The sequence below is a fragment of the Zonotrichia leucophrys genome, chromosome 4 (assembly GCF_028769735.1).
Source record: "Zonotrichia leucophrys gambelii isolate GWCS_2022_RI chromosome 4, RI_Zleu_2.0, whole genome shotgun sequence".
Taxonomy (NCBI): domain Eukaryota; kingdom Metazoa; phylum Chordata; class Aves; order Passeriformes; family Passerellidae; genus Zonotrichia; species Zonotrichia leucophrys.
This window is the reverse complement of record NC_088173.1, coordinates 50,027,567-50,046,280: the sequence shown is the minus strand read 5'-3', so window position 1 is coordinate 50,046,280 and position 18,714 is coordinate 50,027,567. Positions and strand designations below refer to the sequence as shown.

General features: G+C 42.2%; 3 protein-coding genes across 4 annotated transcripts in view; 2 read left to right on the top strand and 1 right to left on the bottom strand.

Annotated features, from left to right (window-relative positions):
• Window positions 1–11,297, top strand: part of FGF2 (fibroblast growth factor 2) — a 22,976-nt gene extending 11,679 nt beyond the window's left edge. Inside the window, exons 2-3 of the mRNA XM_064711599.1 lie at window positions 3,054–3,157; window positions 6,672–11,297. Coding sequence (XP_064567669.1) covers window positions 3,054–3,157; window positions 6,672–6,857 — 290 coding nt within the window. The 3' untranslated portion in view covers window positions 6,858–11,297. The remainder of the gene's footprint in view (window positions 1–3,053; window positions 3,158–6,671) is intronic.
• On the bottom strand, window positions 7,338–18,646 carry NUDT6 (nudix hydrolase 6). Of its 2 annotated transcripts, none has more exons than XM_064711597.1 (5): window positions 18,481–18,646; window positions 17,347–17,550; window positions 12,365–12,420; window positions 10,689–10,743; window positions 7,338–7,726 (listed from the first exon to the last, which is right to left on the bottom strand). In XM_064711597.1, exons 1-5 carry the CDS (start codon window positions 18,638–18,640, stop codon window positions 7,338–7,340), a joined length of 864 nt encoding a protein of 287 aa, XP_064567667.1. In that variant the 5' UTR covers window positions 18,641–18,646. The 2 variants fall into 2 exon arrangements, with proteins under 2 accessions (XP_064567667.1, XP_064567668.1); XM_064711598.1 differs by lacking the exon at window positions 18,481–18,646 and adding an exon at window positions 18,301–18,363.
• The window catches only part of AFG2A (AFG2 AAA ATPase homolog A), a 162,760-nt gene continuing 162,684 nt past the window's right edge, over window positions 18,639–18,714 (top strand). The window contains 1 exon segment of the mRNA XM_064711589.1: window positions 18,639–18,714. Coding sequence (XP_064567659.1) covers window positions 18,639–18,714 — 76 coding nt within the window.

Here is an 18,714-nt window from a genome sequence, read left to right as displayed (position 1 = left end):
TGTGCAGTTCCTGGGTCTGGGCCACTCTAAAGCTTTGGTTTATTAGAACTGTAAAAGGACCTGAGAGTTTGCATTGTACGTGTGATTTTCCAGTTCTAGTGCTCAGGACAATAAAAGTACTTTTGGAAAATGTTCATGTTTTCTTTATTATTTTGCATTTGCTAACAGCTTTCCTGTCTAGCTACTTGTCCTCAAAATTATTTTCTCCACTGGACTGTGCAAAAGTGCCTTGGAAATTTTTTTTTTTTTGAAGTATCTAAGAAAACAAGGAAAATCCATTTTTTAAGAGAAATCTGAAACTTTGCCAACCACAATGCTATTAAATACCACTTTTAAACTTCCATACTCTTAGAAAGGTCTCTCCAAGTTGTGGAATAAATGCCCATTTGTAACTCTCTAAAATACACTGTTTAGTTTAACCTGCAGTTTGTACATCTGTCCTGTACATAGCCTCTGCAGGAACATCTCAGTGCCTGTTGCAGTGTGCTCCAGCTTCCTTTAGTGCCACAGATTGTGCTGGTTTCTGTGGGTTGGACTGTATAGCTTGTGGTGTTTTTCAGCCAGAACATCAGTGAATATGACTCTCTAACAGACCTCTGTGTATTGTTGGGAAAAAACATTCCTTCTCTATCCATTTTTATATGACTGGAAGGCACTGTAGGTTCACTCGAGCTACATCACTCAGAATTTCTTCGCTGGTGTGAAAAGTGCAAATGCACATCCTGCAATTCATTCCTTCTTATTCAGCAGAATGATTCTATTAAGCTTATTATGATAGAAAAGAAAGTCTTTAGTAGGAGCTGTAAATTTCCTGGGTCCTCTGAGTTGCTTTTATTGTTTAATTTAATAACTTAATGATGACTTAGCCCCAGTCCTGGGGATGTTTGCTCAGCGGGTGAGCTCTGTGTTCTCACAACACCAGCAGGCACCGAGCAGAGCCTTGTGCTTGGTGTTCCTTGTGGATTGCAGGGCATGAATGGGAACAGGGAAATAACTCACTGCCGTGCTAGAGGGGCCAGAATATCTGGGAAAACGGGCCTTTTTAGCCCTTGGTTAATGAGCTCTTTCACAACAATCTGCTGGGTTTTTTTTGGGCTACAAATGTCTTAATTATTTGACTTCCATGGATGGGGTCTTGAGGTTCAGTTGTGGGGAAAACAAGTAGATGTGAAATGATGAATGGAGTCTGCACTGTTGCTGTTGGTGACCAAAGACTGTAAAAAATGCAGATCATCGGTGTCAAGTGATACATTTCTCTTACAACCAATTTAGTTGCAGTGATCTAAACCTAAAATTGTCACTTCTGCTGATGATCATAGAGTCAAAATGTGTTTGATCAGTAAGGCTGTGTTGTATCCTGATATCTCCAGTGTAACCCTGTGGCAAATATTCACTGCATTAATAAAGCTGTAAAATAACACTGAAACCTGAAAAACTCACAGTACTGTTCTGGTTCTGATTGTTCACGTGTTTTTGGGTTAGAGAGGAAAACCCAGTGAAGCTGATTTTCCTTTTGGAGCTTTCAGTATTGCAGCTCTTTTCAAACTCTGCAGGAATACCTTGGGTGTTTGGTTTTTTTTTTCATAAGCTATACAAATTTTTACAGGACTTAGAAACCTTTACCAGAAGCTCATTTTTACAGAATTTGAACTTCTGGCCGGGTGTGATGCTGTAGGATTTCATGTGTGTTTTTGTCCAGAGAAAGTCATGAAGCATAATAAGTCAGTACTGTAGTAATTAATATTAATTTTCAACTGTTCCACAGCTGTTTCTTGTTAAGTGTGTGGTGAAAGCTGTGTGCTTGGCACATCTCAAAAGTCCATTTCCCACAGTCCCTGCCCAGAGCACTTTTCCACGTTCTTGCTTCCCCAGAGGCTAAGGAGTTACACCAAAGTGTTTGGAGCTGTTCACAAGTCTGATTTTGGCCTCATAACTTACGAGAATGATATTTTGGATACTTGATACTGAGATAAAATTGTGCCTGACTTCTAACTTTTACCATGAAAAAGGGTTTGCAGCAATAATCCCAACCGTTTTATGTTCCCTGTATTCCTGGTGTTGGAGTTTCAGTTGGCTTCTTCCGTGCTGTCTTTTTTTCCCTTCAACAAAAAGCCAAATAAGCAACAACCTCTCTCTGAATCTCAAGAGATCTCCAAAATTTACAGTCACTTCAGGCATTTATTCTGATGGCTGAAAAGCTGAAGCTATTTAGAACTGCATCTCCAAATGGAATAAAGGACCTGCTGAACCAAAGCAGGTGGGTGAAGGAAGCTCTCATCTGAGACATTGCATACAACAGGCAAAGGCAGGCAAAAGGGGAAGCTTTCATCCAAACTACTGGGTTTGATTTATGGCTACAGAAATCAGTTAAGGAGTTGTGTTAATAATTCACAGGTAGTAGCTCAAAGCTGTGTGATAGGACCTTACAGGTTTTCATTTCTATAAAATCTTTAATTTCTTTTAATTGATGCGAGACACGTTCCTGCTTTGTATAGCACTGTTTCTTGTGCCTTTGCTGCCTTCACCTACTGCTGCAGTTCTGTTTGTTTGTTCCACCCACTTGTTGGATAGATGAGGTAAACTAATGGATATTTTCTGCTGGGAACTGCCAGAACCCTTAGGGAGTGATATGGACCTGGACAGTCTCAGTTAGGCTCACTGACAGTCTGCCTGTACAGAGCTGTGTGCATTCCGTGTCCAGTGCTGTTCTGCAAACATTGAGACATACCTCTGGAAAAATTGCCATGAAAAATTTCCATTTTCTCGGAGCAGTTGACTGTGCCCTAAGTGGCCTTTCAAGGTATTTCATGGGTTTTAAGCTGCCTTTATGCGAAATGAAGATGGAATAACTCAATCTCGCCGTTGCGAATTCAAAAGTAGCTACTTACTTTCTAAAAACGGGATCAGAAAGCCAAATGTTAAAAATTGATTATTTTCATTGCAAGCTGAAGCTTTCTGTGGTGGAGAGTTTGAAGCACTGCCTGCTGCAATCCCACGATGGCTCAAAAAGGTGAAGAGAGGTGAAACCTTTTGTTTTTTTGTTTTGTTTGCAGTCAAGCTGCAGCTCCAGGCGGAGGAGCGAGGAGTGGTGTCCATCAAAGGTGTCAGTGCCAATCGCTTCCTGGCCATGAAGGAGGATGGCAGATTGCTGGCCTTGGTAAGCAGCACCTGCCTGATGTCTCTGTGTTGCTGTGTCCTGCCCTTGCTCTGTGTGGGGTGGCCTTTCTTCCTGCAGGGCTCACTCGGCTGCTCGCTGTGGGATTTATCAGGAGAAATGAGCTCTGCACAGCTCCTGTCAGTTACCTGAAATAGGAATTAGGAGGAGTTGGGTATTTCTGCCCTACTCCTAGGAGCTGCAAAATTTAACAGGAATGGCTGGTCTGAAAAGGAAAAAATCACAGTGATCAGGAAATTATAAAAACAAATGAAGAGTAAAGTGTCTGCCTTTTTACCCTCAAGAGTAATTTTTTTCCCTTTCACTTACTTGCACATGAAGTGATTTTAAAAGACCTCTTTGAAGGGCAAAGTAAAACCAATTTCTTTTAAAAAATTACTTTCATGGTACTAATCTGTATAAATTATTTTCTCATTTTCCTCTTTGTAGAGAATCACGGTTTTTTTTGGGCACTTGTACTTCCCAACTGGAAAACTGGCAAGAAAAATATTTTTGAAAATGTGATGATAAAATTTTAAAAGTTATATAAGTGTGGATAAATTAAGCTGCTCTCCGGTGAGACTAGTTTAGTTTAAACTCTTGTGTATTTTATTGGTATCAGTTGAATTTTTAACTGTGTTTTAGAGCCAGTGTATGCAGCAGACTCAGACGGTTAATGTCTCTCTGAGCCAAATGATAAATTTTGCTTTAAGAGCTGAAGTTACATTAATTTTTCTTATGAGACCTAGATACTGTAAATCCTCATCCACATTTATATCCTTCAGTGCCTGGTGAAGCACCAGGGCATCCAGCCTGCCAGAATTTTGGTTTGCAATAGCCCCTGGTGCTTTGTTTATTCACACAGCCCCATTCAGCCTCTGTGCAAGTCTGCTCCGTGGCTGGGGCTAACAATGTGCATTCCTAACCCTGGCTGAACTGCAGCTAATGAAAGACCCGTGCCAGGGGATGCAGAAATTATTTCTGATTCCCTCTGCCTCCATGAAATGAGACTGAAAGTAGTTTTACAGGAGCAGGGCTCCCCAGGGCACTCCTCAGTTCTGGCTCCAGGGAGTTTTGTGTGGGCTCGGGAATGCAGTTAAAGAACCTGCTTCAAGTTACTCGGATATTGTGTGACAGCTCAGTTGAAGAAAATGTGAGGAGTTGTCCACTGTGCTATTCTTGAGTTAAGGATAATTGGGAATTTCCTGTGGTGCTGGTGCGGTGGCATTCGACTTCCCATTCTAATAGCACTCCGTACCCTGAGTGACGGGGGAATGGTCAAAATAGGGTGTTTAGCACCATTTGTGAAATGATAAACATAAATACAGGGGTGTGTTTATATTTGGGGTTTCTGCCCTGCTGTTGCATTCTGGGTTTGCTTGTAGAATAAGTTTCCCTTGCAGCGGTTTTTGTTTGCTTAGTTCCTGTAAGGCGAAACGCTTGTGAAGTATTGCCCAGTCACTCGGAATTGCTCTCTCAGAGTATGTAAGGTTGGGTCACTTTGTGCTTCTCACTTGAACTTGTAAAACTCTTTTTTTCTTTGGTGTTGTTTCTGGAAATGGGTATTACTTGAATCATGTTTGCTGCATGCAACATTGTTGTTATTCAAAGGTGGAAACTCTACTCTTTTAAGACTTTTCTTCTGCAGCCAGCCTAACAAACGCTGCTGCAATTTCATGGCTGTAGCACTGGCAGTGCTTTTCTGTGAGGATTCCTGCACTGTGACTTCCAACAGTCTGTGGCTGGCTGTGCCTTTACCATTTTCTGCCTCTAAACACATTCATGAAACTGTTTCTAATTGCCAGCGTCTCTTGCTCATTAGAGCAGGGCTGTGTTTCATGAGAGCTCGCAGAGTGTACGCTGGAAATGTCTGTGGTGAATTGCACATGGTGAAACACTGCTGAAATTTCTTTCAAAACATTATGGAACTTTAATTTCTAAACACGTAATTTAGTCCTCTAATTAGTCACTCAAGTACTATTCTGTCCTTTTTAATGTCTGAGGTTTTTTAATTACTTTTCAGTGTCCAGGATCAATTTGCGCAGAGTCCTTGTTTTGCAAATAAATTAACATTTTTAGAAATATGTTTGCAAATTCTTATTCAGGCCTGTTTTTCATCTTGTTGGATGTTTTTGTAATTACCTGTTGAGACATGCTGCAGGGTTTGTTCTGAGCTGGGCTTTGCAGGATGATTTATTGCACAGCCCGTGCACCGCTGCTGACGCCGGTGACCTGTGTGGGGGTGCAGTGGGTCGTGTTCTTGTGTTGAAATCTGGATGATGCAGCTTTTAATGGAGCATTTCCATGTTCCTTACTAACAGAGTCACTCATGGGGGAGAGGTGATCTCTACTGCTGGAGGAAATGGCTGGATGTGAATGCAGATAGTCAAAACCTCCCCTTGGGAAATGCTCTTTTAACTGAAAATATTTGTGCAGAAATGCATCTGATCCAGCAGAGTTGCGATGAAAAAATGAAAAAAAAAAAACATTTCCCATCTGATATAGCTTATTTTGACGTTCCAGTCAAATTTCATGGAGTGAAATGTGATTATTTAATTTAATGAAGAAATTTCCCAAACTTCCCACGAAAGCAGGAATTTTGACTGACTTGTATTTTATGATAAATAATTTGTTACTTAAGGATATGACCTGTTCATTCTGTCATGCTTACATGGCTTTGCTATGATCAGCCAGGTTTTGCCAGACTTGAAGGACTTGACTCTAAGAGAAATTCTTGTCTTTTGCTGTTATGGATTCAAATTGTGCACAAACAATGTGAAAATAACCTGCATTTAGTTTGAGGAGAGTTCAGGTGTTTCATGAGGTGCTGAGAAAGCACTCTGGATGCAGCCTGGACTGAAGCGTATTCAAAAGGAAAAACCACAGATATCCAGAGTTTTTCCAGGTGCTGAGATTGACAGTGCAGTGGCTGACATCCTGCTTTTGCTAGACAGCAGTCCAGCTCCTGAAATGTCACCTCTGGGGGATGTTCAGGAATACACAGTTCATGAAACCTGAGCTGTCATTTGTCACCTTAATGATGGGGTTTACATCAAAATGTTTACATTGACAATGGACTGTAGGAAAGCACTGGTGTCACATATGCTTTGGGGAGAAATAAGAACTTTTCTTTTTTCACCCTTTTTTGATGTGCCTCTGCCTGAATTTCCAGCTTGGGCAATTGTACTGAATTGTCTGTATTCTGCTTAAAATTTTTGTTCTTGAAGGCTTCTTTTACACATTTTCTGATCAGAACAAAGAATTACACAGTAATTAAAAGGAAGTAAAAAGCTGCTTAATCTGTGTTAGAGACAATAAATGAACCATAGGTAAAAACCTCATATTGTAAGTTTTTAACAATATTTTCACAGTAAGTATCTTTCTTCAGTTGTGAAACAGTTAATCTCTATTTCTTAAAACCAAAGGTACTGCTCACATTCTTGCTAAGTTAGTCCCCAGAATGTGAAGAATTGATTTGTGGTGCTACACCAGTAATGCTTTCTCTTTTCCCTTTTAGAAATACGCAACAGAAGAATGTTTCTTTTTTGAACGTTTGGAATCCAATAACTACAACACTTACCGCTCACGGAAATACTCGGATTGGTACGTGGCACTGAAAAGAACTGGACAGTACAAACCTGGACCAAAAACTGGACCTGGACAGAAAGCTATCCTTTTCCTTCCCATGTCTGCTAAAAGCTGACTTCCACAGCAGATTCTGAGCACCAGTGCCACACAGCACTAAAGATGTCGCCTTTCGTACTCCTCTCTGAAGTAGCCAAATATAAGCAATTATTTGCTGATATTATAACTACTTTTGCAGATACCAGATTAAACCATGAATGTATTATACTGTCTTTATATTGCTCTTTAAACCTGTTGTGCCAGTGTGCGTGGAGGTAAAATGACTCGCAGAATATATTTTCAGGATCAGTGACACTTTTGTTTTCTTCTAGGTACCTATGTATTTTATTTACCCTATGCTTGCTTTATGGAGTAGAGGAGAACAAACCCGATGCACACTCATAGCAATAATTACCTTTAAAAATAATTTATATCTTAGCTTATTAGAGAATAATTATGTTCTAATAATTACCTAAAAATAAGTCCACAGATAACTATAATATTCAACATTGCAATAATTCTAAATTATTACTATAGGGAAATATGAAATGTATTGCTATCATGTCATGTTTCTGTAGGGCTCGGGCAGCTCCCTGTGGTAGAGCTTGTAGAACAGGCCTGTGTAGACAGCTGGGAACTCCCTCATGGTTATGTCAATCCTATCAAACCCCTCCCGGTACCCGAACAGCAAGAGCTTGGCCACGTTGCTGGTGATGGGTGTGGTGTTTTCCGTCCTGGCCAGCTGCTCCAGGTCCATCCACTCGCAGCGGAGGCACTCGTGCTGGCAGAAGCTGATGCGGAAGGAGGTGGGCTCCATGCGGCAGATGATGTACATGTCCGACTTCCCGAAGGCTCCGGGGTGCTTGTGCTGCTGCCTGATGCTTAGGATGGACTTGAACTCTGACTTGATGCCAGTCTCTTCAAAAACCTCTCGAACTGCTGTGTCTCCTGGGTGGAAAGAGCAATCCTTGCAGTACATCTGAGAGTACTCAGCATCCTTAAACCTTTTGGAAAGGTGGAAAGCCTCTTACTCAGCATGTTCTCTATTCTGCTTCAAAAGGTTTTCAGAATGTAGGTGTGTTTTTCCAACACAAGGATAAGCTAATATTTTGATTCCCAAACAACAGTAATCGCTGTGTGCCTTTCCTGTGTATATCCTACAGAATGCCTTTGGTAATGCTGTGCAGGGTGTGGTTTGTAATGGACACTGATGGCTGCAGCTCCACTGATCTGTTAATCCAAGACAGCACTGCACTGTCTTTGCAGTCCTTTGGATCCCCATCCCTCTCTTTGCCCCTGCCCAGTCTCGGGTTCAGATCCTGTGCAGCTGCACCTCTACTGATGTCAGACCTGTTGATCAGATCAGTTTCACTGCACTTCACCCCAAGGGGTACCAAAATGGGTGGAATTCTTTTCAGAAAGTGAAAGTTGGTGCCAGATCCTTTTCAAGATGTACCGTAAGAGTCAGATGACATTTCAAATACGCCACAGCACCAGTGCAGCCCAGAGCCTGTTCTTGCAGGAGACATGCTGTAAACATGCTGCATCTGTGCTGCATGTGTGCATTCTGTGTGCCCCAGCCAGAGTGAGGTCAGGGCTAACATTCCTCACCACAAACGCAGCAGGAGCTTTAAGGGTCTACAGGGTCTGTGTGCTGCAATTACAGCCAGAGAACCACCCACCCATCCAGGACTCCTCCAGAGATATTTTTCTCTTCAATAACAAATTGAAGAGTCCCTAAGAAGTCTGTTAATATTCCACTGATTTTCTTGAAGTCTGCAGTTTCGTTGTAGTCAAATCCTACTTGTCTGGGGTAGGATTAATACTGGTAGGTTAATACTGGCTTTTCCCAAATTAATGTAACCTCCTGGTTGTCTCTGGTTTAAGTGGTCAATGTCCAGAACTGTTGTGCAATGTTACCTGCTCCTGTTAGTTCATTTTCAGTAAGGAATGTGTGCTAGCTTGCTTCCAAAAGCAAATGCATTTTAAAAGACTTGTAGAGATTCACCATCCTGTGGAGGCTTGCATCTTGCCAAGTCCGAGGGGAACAAAGCAGAAGATTCAGGGGTAGTTTCAGATATTGGAAAAAGAAACTCCCTGTGGCAGGTGGCTTTGTTAGTGGGCAGGGGGCTACAGAAGTGAACTGAGATCATGAGAAACTGAGGCAGGCTGTGGTTAAGAAACTTGCAGTAATGATGGGTTTCATTTAAGCGTTGAGCTTTGCTTTCAGATGAAGTGCCATTTTCTGTTTCCCTTTTATTTAAATGTGAGTGTGTATATATATATATAAATATCTAATGACAATTAAACTAGAAGAAACACTAGGGCTGGAGTTTCAGAAATGTTCAAATACAAAAATGTGTGCACTTTGCTTAATCTGCATTATGAAATTGGTGTCACTTGCATAAGTCAGTTTGCACTCATTTTAGTAGGCAGCCAAGCATCTTGTCACTTCATGTAACTGAAGGATTTTAAGCAATGTAATTGCAATTTTTAATTGTAATTTAAAATTTAGTCCCATGAGTGACTTGTGTTTTAAGGTTTGATGTAAGAATGAAAAAGGAAAATTAGGCTCTATTATCTTTTATGCTTGACTAATTTATATCTTTTTGTAATATAATATGTGATGCAGAGAATCGTAACTTTTATTATTCTGTAGTTTAGAAGTGGCAGGAGGGAAGCTGTAGGACACTTTTGTCTTGGGTGGTTTTCAGTGCAGGCTCCAGCCATAACCTCAGCTGTTCAGTGAGGGATGGCTGCTGTGGTACTCAGCAGCAGTGTCACTCTGGGGAGTCCCACTGGAATGCCACTCCTGCTCATTTGTTGTTTCCTTGAGTACAAAAGTCCTGCTGCTGGCACTAGAAGTGAGAAGGAGCCTGCCTAGATAAAGCCATGGCATTTGGGATTCTTTTGAAAACATGGATCCATTTCACCCTGTTAGATTACATTGTCCAGCAAATATTTTGGATTTCCATCACCAGGTTTGACAGAAAGACTTAAAACATGACTCATGAGTAACAAAAACCAAACTCAGCCATATCCTGACAACTAGCAACTTTCTCCATGTATTGAAATAATAATTGGAATACAACCCCACCACACATTGTTGTGGGGAGACTGCTAAACCAGGAGGTATTTTTAAGGTACGGAACAGTCAGGAACCCTGGGCTTGACACCCAGCTTAAGAAGTAACCAGCCTATGGATAATGATTTTAAGGGCTGAGATACAAGGAGAAAAAACCCAGATTTTCTCTTCATAAACACCCCTGTTCATTCACCTGTGAGGGTAAACTGCAGCAGTGTTCATCAGCTGTGCTGTGTTGGAGAGAAATGAGAAGTTTCCTCAATCCAGCATTGTTTCCTACCACAGGGGTGCTTCATGTCCCTGTTGGGAGTAGGTGCCCACAAGACTGAGGCCCTGCACTTCACCCTGGCCCTGTGCCGAGGAGCTCTTGGTCCAAACGAATCAAGTGAAGGGGGTGGAAGGAAGCAAGTGCATTTATTGGAATGGAAATTTTTCCTCAGTCCATCCCTGAAGTCACTGCCCTGGATTCCAGTGTGAGCTGAGAGCTCCCTGTTTTGGTTTTATTTGGGCTATATATGGATTACCTTAATCCTCTGCACCTCTGGCTCATATTGCAGCATATCTGACCAGCCTAGAAAAACTTAGCTGGCCTCAAGCACTCACTTAAAGAAAGTGTGGAAAAGAGTAAATGTTACAAACACAAAACTTCTTTGTCCTGAATGCTACCCTGTTACCATCAGGGTCCCAGGATTGTGTCACTCCATCTATTCCCCATTAATTCAAAGAAACAATCCATCACAGGAGCAATGTGGGTCATGCTGTATTTCGGTGGTGTTCATGTCTTTGTATTTCTGTTGATGGCTGACCTGTTCTCATAGGACTTACCAATGTCTTCTCCTGGATTAGACAGACCTCCTGGAAATTTCCACGCGTTTATAGTCTGTATTGGAGGAAAAATCCATTAGTGAAGTAGTCAGCCTGTGTTGTACTCTTTAATAAGAAGGAGACAATTAACACAAAGTTTTTTTTTTTTTGTTGTTGAAGTTGCAGTATTGTTATTTTATAAATATCAGTAAGTAGGAACTTGTTTGTTCCTGCTGACAGGATGATTAGAGACAGCTACAGTCTGTAAGAACAATGGGAACAAAACACCTACTGATTGAAAATACAAACTGTCTAACAGTCATTAGACAATGTTGCTGCTAGATAGAGTAGTTGAATATTTTTTTAAAAGCTGCTATAGACTATATAATCTTATATTTAATCACTAATGTATTCTACTTCCATTGTTTTGGCTTTTTAAAATGTATATATATTTAATCTTACAAACAGGTATTATGATTGTACTGTTCTATACTGCACTGGCTTTAAGATGTGTCTGTAATGATCATTTAGTGTAACTTGTCATTTTCATGGATACAAGAAATGAGGGCTTGTGTGTGATTTATGTATAGAAACATTTATTGACAATAAAGTTCAATATTAAAACGTGAAGTGCAGGCTTGGTGTTGTTACTCACACTGCTAAAGGAGTCCCAGTCCCTGCACCTCTGGCAAGAGCACAAAGATTTGTAGGCTTTACCTTTACTTCTATGTACTTTCTATTTCTTTCCTTGTTAAAAGTTTATGTAGGAAGAAGTTACCCTTCTCCTAGAAATAAATGCAGTAAAAAGGCACACTGGCCCAAAAAAAGCCTTTTTTGTCTATGCAGCACAGCAGGGAAGCTGTGTGCTTTCCAGTGATTTGAAACCCTAATGACTACATTGGAAAACTATTTTTTTTTCCTGGGCATTCTTAAAGGGCTTGGATAGGAATTTAAAGTAATAGATTAAAAATAGTGCAGATGGAAAACACATATTGGCTTTTTTCTATTGGCTTTCAGATTTACTTTTAGTTCCTGGAAATCTTTGTGTGCTGTGGAATTGTCCTGTCACAATTAAACCCAAACAACTCTTAAAATTCCAACAGCTGTTACTATTTTATTTTTACTCTCATATCTGTTCAAGATATTTACTAAGAGGTGAGCATGCACATTTATATTTTTGTGTATAAAAGGGTAAATAATAGGTATTAATGTTTACAGTGTGCTTTGTTCCCTGGAGCTGGAACCACTTTTGGAGTCTACAGCATGAGAAGTAGGTTTATGCTTTAATTGGTAATTGTTGAATGAAAGCCTGAAAGTCCTCCTAAAGCCAAGTCCTCAACATTTTAATTTACTGTAAGTAAAAATATAAAATACAAAAATGAAAATTAGACATCTTCAGTTACAGGAAACAAGTTCAGAGGAAGAGAAGTACCCTTGTCTTTTGTGTTAGAAACTCAACACGTGGTATGATTGAACCTGCCTATGAAAGTTCATTAAGTTCATTAACTTAATTAACTTCATTAAGTTCACTGAAGTTCATTAACTGTATTGTAGGTCCTAATGAACTTGTAAAAGGAAGTAACTTTATACTATCACAATTTTGGACTGGAATAAAAACAAAATATATTTTGTTTTATATTACAGAATAGGCTTATCTAAATGAACTTCTCTATTTTATAATCCTGCAATAAACTTACCTTATTTCTGTCTTGTACAACTAACACCTTTCCAGTGCTTTCATCTAGAACAGCACCTGGCATAGAAAGAATATTGAAAAAGAGAAAGTGTTGGACAAAGTCATTCAATCCTAACAACCAAAATTTAACATGTTTTGATAAATATAACATGTTTTAACATGTTTTGGTAATGTACAGATAGCAAGGTTTGTACGGATGAATCACAAAGTGGTTTGTCAGTGGAAAATGGATGCACAATAAAGTATCACAAAGAGCTTAAGTATCCCATATAAAAATTCAAAGTTGGCAGTACCAAGATAAATAATTGCAGCTTTTAAGTTCCGGATTAGACAAGAAATGAAACGAAGAACTTGCTTGTGTTAATATCAGAACTAAAGAATGCAAGATCAAGAGGTTACCCAAACAATCTGGCAAAGCTCGTTTCAGCAGAGACAGGCCTGTAATCTTCCTCAAATAACAGAGAATTTTCCAGTGACTCTGGCTGAGAAGCCACCCTGAAGGGGGGGGTGAATGTTTCTTCAGTGAAATTCATGACAAAGCCCCCACCTGCTGTAGTGGAGATTTGAGTGGTTTTGGGTTAATAACACACTCTGGGCTGACTGTGCAGACAATGTTCAGCTGTGTGACTGTCTCTGAACCCGCACTACCCAGCTAACAACCCATGACAGGAACTGCACCATAATCTGAGTCAACTTCTTCATCAAAAAGTGTTGCTTCCAAGTGGAAAAGTGACACTTTCACTTGATGAAAAAACCTGTCTGACTGAGAAGTGCAGCTTTCCCTTATATCCTCATGCTCAGCCCATGACTTTCTCCCACAGATTACAAGTTTTCCTACTTTCTGGAACCCAAGTGCTTTCATGTTTAATTATGTCATACTCACTGGTCATACTTTAAAAAATGTCCTTCCCTTACAACAGGTATTTTTCTCAGATTTTAAAGAGTGCTGTGGTGCAACTTACCAGGATCTTTTCCACATCAGTCATGCAGGGCATTCAAATTAGAGGCTAAGGGTAACAAAATGCTCACATCATTTTACAAGCAGGAGGAGGAGGATACAGACACATCTGTGATGATGTGCATTTAAAATGCTATGGGAAACTATACCCACAGGAAGGAATTATTAAGGAGTGAGTGTCCAGCTAAAAACATCCTGTTTTTTAATAATACATGGCAGAGTTATGTGTAGGAGGATATTTCAAAGATGAAGTACCAGTCTTCTTTCAAGATATGTCAAAGGACATGCTTTAAGAGGCTAGTCACATATCTGCCTCCCCGGGGCTTGTGACTTTATGATTTCATTCCTCCTGTAAATATTTAGCAGTGTCCAAGTTCAACTACTGTAATGATTAAAAGAGGCAACAAAAGGAAAGCAAGAGGAAGTTTGTGATAAGAGGATTTGTTTTCTAGAAAAGCCTCAGCCAAAGGGTTTGCTGAGACCAGGGAGGGCTGGTGAAGGCAGGAAACTGTTGTTTGAATCAAACAGAAAGTGTGTTTGCTCTCCTCTGTTCCCCTGAAATTGAAGCCTGTGAATGTCATTTTTGGCAGTGAATCTCCCAGTGAGGTGATCAGAATCTCTGCTAGGGGATACCTAAATCCAGAGCAAGAAGGATGAAAACACAGTAACAGGATTTGCTGCCTGGTCTCATGTTCCCTTGCTGGGCCACACTTGGTTGGCATCAGTGAGACTGCAGTTTGACTGCCCTGGATTGTGGTTCTTAAAAACTCTGCCTCCTGCTACAAATGTGGTATCTGGACCTTTAATTCATCCAATGCCAGGATGACTTTCTGGAAAGGTTTGTACCTGAAACCCAACCAAGTAATCACTATTACAATACCACTTGGTTTTGAATGTTTTCTTTTAGGGAACAGGCAAGAAAAGCATTTAAACAATAAAAGAATCTCTTAGATAACTCCAGATAATGAGTAACAGAGGAGAAAAATATCCTACTGTTTTATTTATGACTGATGTAAAAATGCATGCAGAGATGCTCAGTGTTGAGATGCACCTGTCAACCGCAGAATGAGTGCAGACACCACTGCTTGCACTGCAAGCATCAGCAGGCAGGGGCAGGTATTTGTAAAACAACTTGGGAACTACTTTTAAGTCACTTTCCATAAGTGGCTTATCAAACCTATCCACCTCCATCTTCCTGTGCAGTTCCACAGTAATGCAGCTGCTCAGTTTAGATTTCCTTACGTACCAGGACTGGCCAAGGCTGCTCATCCTATGTGTGTGCAGGCTCTCCTTCCTGGAGTCCTTCAAGGACTTTGTTTTAACAAGTGGATTAAGGTGGTAGCAATGCAAATAACAGCTGTGTTGTAAGGCTTGTTTGCAGACCATGTGAGGGGGAAGAAAATGCCTTTCACATTTCTTTTACTTTCCTTCCTCAGCTTGTCCTCTCATGCCATTGTTGCATACTTACAGACATGTCATATTTACAATCATGTCACTTTCTGGATGTGCTGCATATTTACAGTCATGTCACTTTCTGGACATGCTGCATATTTACAATCATGTCACTTTCTGACGTGTTGCATATTTACAATCATGTTACTTTCTGGACATGTTGCATATTTACAAACATGTTAATTTCTGGACATGTTGCATATTTACAATCATGTCACTTTCTGGATGGCAGGCCACATCTTCCTTGGTTGGAGGTGGAGCATTTTGGAAATGCTCTTTAAAAACACGTTAATCACTTCACACACCAGAGACTCCTCTGTATCTTTACACATGTGGAAAATCCTGCCGCCTACAAACGGATGCAGTAACTTAGCTGGAAGACACATCACACATTCCACTATTTCTGAACAATAATGGCCAAGCCCAATGAGTAACATTTGCTACTCTCTGCTTGGCCACTCTGATCCAGTCTGGTAAAACATGACCTGACCCAGCTTATTCACACCTTTGTCATCACTTGGCTGCACGGTGCTGAGGCACAAGGCCTGGCTGTGCTGCCTTTGCTGCATGGGAAACTCCAGACAGGAGCAAAGCAGCTGCTGGTCCACTTGGCAGTGAGAGTCACTACCTGCTCCCTGCTCCTGGCCTGGCTCCCTGCTGGCCAGCCAGCCACTCTGCTTTCCACTTAGGATGCTCACAGCACTGACTGCTGCATCTCACTGTCTGCCTACAGCTTTGAGATGGACACTCTCAACAGAAAATTGCTTTTATTTACTGCAGACATGTTCTAATATACTTTTTGGTTAGGGAATAAAGAAAGCCTTGTGTTTGAACCTCTCCTCAATATTCGTATTTAAATACTTTAATGTTTCAAGAAAATGAATTAAAAATAGAATGGATCCTTTCCACTACTCAGGGTCTCCCTCCTAAAGTAGAAAGATAATGGAATAAACCTACCAGGTGGTATCCATGCTGCTTAGTGTATTTTTGGGATGTGTTCCAGATCCACTCGGAGTGGGCAGAATAAAGAACAAAAAACCCCACATAGCAGTCATTATTTCACACTTGTTTACCTGCCCAGAATGATTTCTTGAAGTATTTATGTCCTTTAAAGAAAATCCCAATGATGACTCAAAGCGCACATCTTTGAAAAATGGTAGCAAAGAACACATACATTGTATGTTGTGCAATTTTAAAATCCATACAAGAAATCATGTAATCTGTATACCTGCACTTACCAAAGTTCTCTTTAATGTTTTTTTCTACTTGCAGAGTGCAAAGAGTTTTGAAGCACAGCTGCAAATTATGCTCTGAAAATGTATTTTTCAATATTTGCGAGTCTTTCAGAGTTATGATTTTTCTTTTAGCTCTTTCTGATGCCCACCAGGGTCACAACTCATCTTTTATGGGATTTCCTTTCAAGCAGCACTTCCAGCTCTGCAAGTTCTATGCAGAAAACCTCTCTGTCACTTAGGTTTCCTCACAAGGAGCAACCCGGTGCTTTTGTGAGGAGAATGCACTGTCCTGCTGCAGTTTAATGCCACATATTTTAATGGTGAGGTTTCCAAAATACCTCAGGAAAACATGCTCCAACATGTCCATTGACAAACTCCAAGGCTGCCTTCAGCACCCACCCTGCCCTCTGCTGGCCTGGGAACCGAAGACTCCCACTGCTGGTGGCAGCAGCTCTGTTTTGTAATTCAAGGCTTTTTCACCCGAGCTGCTGCTACACAGAACAAACCATCTTTTATGAGTTCTTCCTAACTAGATTTTTCAAATTGCTGTTTATGGGCCTTAACACCACTTGGTGGAGAAATAACACCCTACAGAGTCCCTGTGTGCCCTGACAAACATGTCAGGGCTGCAACTGGAGAGATGTGCTCTCGCCAGTCTCGTCATTTCTGTGTGTTAATGTAACCCTTATCCAGTACATGAGGGCTCCAAACCAATCTCCAGTCACAGGTAACTGAGTGATGGGATAGGTAATGGCTTATCTGTGGCACTCTGCTGAGTGAGAGAACAAAACCACTGGAATTTGTGAAGCTAACTTCAAGATGAGTGTATTTTTGGCTCATCATCAGTCCCTTGTGTTGTGCTGTATGAAAAAATAAAAAAGAAAAAAGGGGAAACTGTCTTGTCCAGCTCCTTGGAAATTTTCTGTTATGGAACAATTTTCTAGCTGTGGGAGATCTACATGGATAAGAGTATGGTGTTTGTGGGTTTTTTTGTAAAATACATGTTTGGATTAAAGATTTCTAGGCACAGTTTAGATCAGCTTCCAGACCATTGCCATTCAGGCTAATAGCTGCTTTAGCTTCTGAACAATCCACGTTGGGTCAAGTTTTCCCCATTTACAGACATTAACTTCAACACAGTTTAAACAGATATACACATTAAGCACACAGAGCAGAGAAGTGCTTTTTTTCTCTACATTGGTGGTTGCTTTTTCATTCCAAAATGCAGCAGCCAGCTGGTTTCCATGTGCTGGTTGTAGAGAGGAACAATTCCTACTGAAGAGCCTCCTAAGGGCCCTTTCAAGATTTTCTGTGGGTGTAACTACTCCTGTAACTCACCTGCAACCCCCAGCTGGTGTGTGGCAAACCCTGGCAGCCTGCTGGGCCCCTCTGCCAGCCACAGCGTCAGCGTGGACGAGCCCTGCTCAGCGTGGTGGAAAGCAAAGCCTTGGGAAGCAGCCACTGCCACAAGGCTGCTCTGGAGGATGGGGACACGGAGCCAGACAGCAATGCGGCCTTCATCCCGCCACTGAGACACAGACTCTGCAAGAGAGGGAAGTGAGGAGGGTCAGGGACCCCTTTGCCCTTGGTCTGTGTTGCTTTAAACTTTACCACACACTATAGCCGTTGGTAACGTGCAAAAATCTGTATTTTCATGTAATTTACCACAGGGTAAAACTATTGTTGGTGTGAGGAACTCACCAGCAGTCTGAGAGGCTGCCAGGTCGACATTTTATGTGGTACAACTGGGTGTTCACGTGCAAAATGATGGCTTTTACATTTAGGGTCTGTCACGAGAAACAGGGGAACTACTCTTCTGGAGTGCTCTGTCCAGTCCTGGGCTCCTCAGTACAAGGAAGATAAGGAACTACTGGAGTGCATCCAGTGGAGGCCACAAAAAGGATGAGGGGTGTGGACCACCTCTCTGTGAGGGGAGACTGTGGGAGCTGGACCTGTTCAGTCTGGAGATGAGTCACAGTTGGGACTTCATCAATCCATCCAAATACCTCAAAGGTGGGCGCCAAGAGAATGATGCCAGACTCTTTTCAGTGATACCCAGTGACGGGAAAAGGAGCAATGACCACAAACTCAAACACCTGAAGTTTCACCTCCTCACGAGGAAGAACCAGTGAGAGTGGCACAGCACTGGCTTGGGCTGCCCAGTGGGGGCGCGCAGTCTCCTTATCTGGAGACATTCCAAACCCAAATCCACCTGCTATGGTTTGTCAGTCCTGTGTCACCTGCTCCAGGCGATCGGACTGGATGATTTCCAGGGGTTCCTTCCAACCCTACCTATTTTACGGTTCTGTGAACGATCTGTTTTCCTCCTGCCAGCGCCCTTCATTCCCCGGCCGCGGCTGAGGCTCCGTGAGGGGAGGCGGCGGCTGAAGGCGCCCTCTGGCGGGCCGCCCGCCCCCCTCACACAGCGCCCCCCGCCCGCCCCGGCACTCGGGACCCCCGCCCGGCACTTGCCCCGCAGCCACCGCCCGAAGGCGGCCCGCTCCAGCCGCGGGGAGCCGCGCAGCTCGCCCAGGTCCACGCTCACACCCCCGAACTTGTCCGTTCTCGCCCGCAGCCCCGCCAGGGCCGCCCAGCCCCGCGCCCTCCGCAGCCCCCGCCACGGGCCCGCCATGGCGCTGAGCGGGGCGGGGAGCGGCCGCCCCCGGGGCGGTGCCGGCCTCTGCTCCGGAACCGCTCCGCGCCGGC